General features: G+C 41.3%; 1 protein-coding gene across 1 annotated transcript; it reads right to left on the bottom strand.

Annotated features, from left to right (window-relative positions):
* Positions 1-1,632: 1,632 nt before the first annotated feature.
* LOC145121038 (uncharacterized) lies at positions 1,633-1,980 on the bottom strand. Its single transcript, XM_079056822.1, has one exon. The coding sequence runs from the start codon at positions 1,978-1,980 to the stop codon at positions 1,633-1,635; it is 348 nt and encodes a 115-aa protein (XP_078912948.1).
* Positions 1,981-2,318: the final 338 nt, after the last annotated feature.

The following is a 2,318-nucleotide window of genomic DNA, read 5'->3' as shown; positions in this document are numbered from 1 at the left end:
TTAATTTTTCTTTTAAAATGTCAAAGGCTGCTAGACACTCTTTAGAAAAGTGAAAAGGTGCATCTTTTAATAATAATTGAGTAAGATGTCTAGTTATTTTAGAAAAATCTTTTATAAAACGGCGGTAGAAACCCGCATGTCCTAAAAAAACTCCTAGTGCCCTTCACATTAGTCGGTGGGGGTAATTTAGCAATAGTTTCAATTTTTGCCCGATCCACCTTAATCCCCGCCTTGGATACCTTGTGACCTAAGAGTATTCCCTCTTTAACCATAAAGTGACATTTTTCCTAATTTAAGACTAGATCGGTCTTTTCACACCTAGCAAGCATCAAGTCAAGGTTAGTAAGACAATCATGAAAAGAAGAGCCAAAAACAGAAAAATCATCCATAAACACTTCCATAAACTTTTCCACCATGTCGTGGAAAATTGCCGTCATGCATCTTTGAAAGGTCGCGGGCGCATTGCATAACCGAAAAGGCATGCGGCGATAAACAAAAGTCCCACTTGGGCAAGTGAAAGTAGTATTTTCTTGGTCAATTGGGTCTATGGGTATTTGGAAGTAACCCGAAAATCCATCTAAGAAACAGTAATAACTATGGCCAGACAATCTTTCAAGCATTTGATCAATAAAAGGAAGGGGAAAGTGTTCTTTATGAGTGGAATCGTTTAGCATTCGGTAATCGATGCACACTCGCCAACCGGTTACCGTTCGAGTTGGTATGAGCTCGTTCTTCTCGTTTGTCAGTACCGTCATCCCTCCTTTCTTAGGCACCACTTGAACTAGACTAACCCATGGACTATCGGAAATGGAGTATATGATTCCTGCGTCTAAAAGCTTGACCACCTCCTTCTTTACTACTTCTTGCATGTTTAGGTTCAACCGCCTTTGATGTTGTACTATCGGTTTTGCTCCTTCTTCCAGGTTGATCTTGTGAGAGCAATAGGAAGGACTTATCCCTTTAATATCAGTGATTTTCCATGCAATGGCATTCTTTCTCTTCTTTAAAACTCTGACTAACTCTTCCTTTTCAGATTTGGTGAGGTCAGAAGCTATAATTATAGGTTTTTGTTCACCTTCTTCAGTAAATGCATACTCCAAATGATCAGGTAAAGTTTTCAGCTCTGATTTCATGTTTTGTACGTTGAACACGTCGAGTCCAACGAGGGGACTCGTCGAGTCCAGGCCAAAATCCCTGTCTGATCGCGATTTCTCACATGGACTCGTCGAGTCTGTGACAGCTACTTGGCGAGTCGATCCTTCAGCACTTCTGATTAATTCATTATATTCAGCTTCTTCGAGTAGTCTCTCTATCTCCATCAGGTCTCTTTCAGCATCAAAATCATCGTCAAATTCAGTGGTAGACTTGGTTGGCTTGTCTTCTTCCCATTCTTCCATTAATTCTTCCAACATATCAATCGAAAATGTCGTGTCATCACTATATCTTGCGTGCTTCATGGCTTGATCAACCCCAAATGTAACTGGTTCGTCTCCCACCCGAAGGGTAAGTTTAGAATCTCGCATGTCTATTATAACACTCTCGGTGTTGCGGAAAGGTCTTCCAAGTATGATTGGGACTTGAGGATCCGCTTCCATGTCTAATACTATGAAGTCCGCGGGCAACTCAAACTTATCAACTTTCACCAACAGGTCCTCGCATACCCCCCCCCCTTGGAAATGTCACTGTTTTATTTGTTAAGTGAATTGCCATTCGAATTGGCCTTGGTTCCAGAAGGTCCAATTTCTTGAAGAACGAATATGGCATAAGGTTAACACTTGCCCCGGAATCAGCCAATGCATGAATAGTTGATAAATTTTCGAAATGGCAAGGCAAGGTCAAACTACCCGGGTCACCCATCTTCTTAGGTAGTTTGTTCAACATGGCGGCTGGACAATTTTCATTTAGCACCACCTTCTTCACTTCTTCCATCTTCTTTCTATTTGTATGAAGCTCCTTTAAGAATTTGGCATATTTTGGCATTTTGCAACCGCCTCGATGAAGGGTATATTGATTTGAAGGGCTTTTATGTGTTCCAGGAATTTTTGATAATCAATATCATTCTTATCTTGTCTAGATCAGCCTGGAAATGGCAATGGAGGCTGATATGGTTTAACAGGAGGCTTATTTTTCTGTTCAGGTGGGGGACTCGTCGAGTCCATGTCTGCGACTTGGAGAGTCGAGTCGGGTTCTTTCGATTTCTGACTTTCTGAGTCTTCCTCTTGCACCAATTTAGGATCTTCTTTCTGAATAGGGCCCAGAGGAGTAATTATCTTCCCACTCCTAGTTGTCACGATGTTTATATGTGCTCCTTTCGGATT

Source organism: Lactuca virosa, chromosome 1, assembly GCF_052849685.1.
Source record: "Lactuca virosa cultivar CGN04683 chromosome 1, Lactuca_virosa_CGN04683_v6, whole genome shotgun sequence".
Taxonomy (NCBI): Eukaryota; Viridiplantae; Streptophyta; class Magnoliopsida; order Asterales; family Asteraceae; genus Lactuca; species Lactuca virosa.
The sequence above is the reverse complement of the archived record's forward strand: the minus strand, read 5'-3'. Positions and strand labels throughout refer to the sequence as shown.

Bases quoted from the DNA above. Each gene is read 5' to 3' on its own strand.
- LOC145121038 (XM_079056822.1), bottom strand. From the start codon at position 1,980: ATGCCAAAATATGCCAAATTCTTAAAGGAGCTTCATACAAATAGAAAG.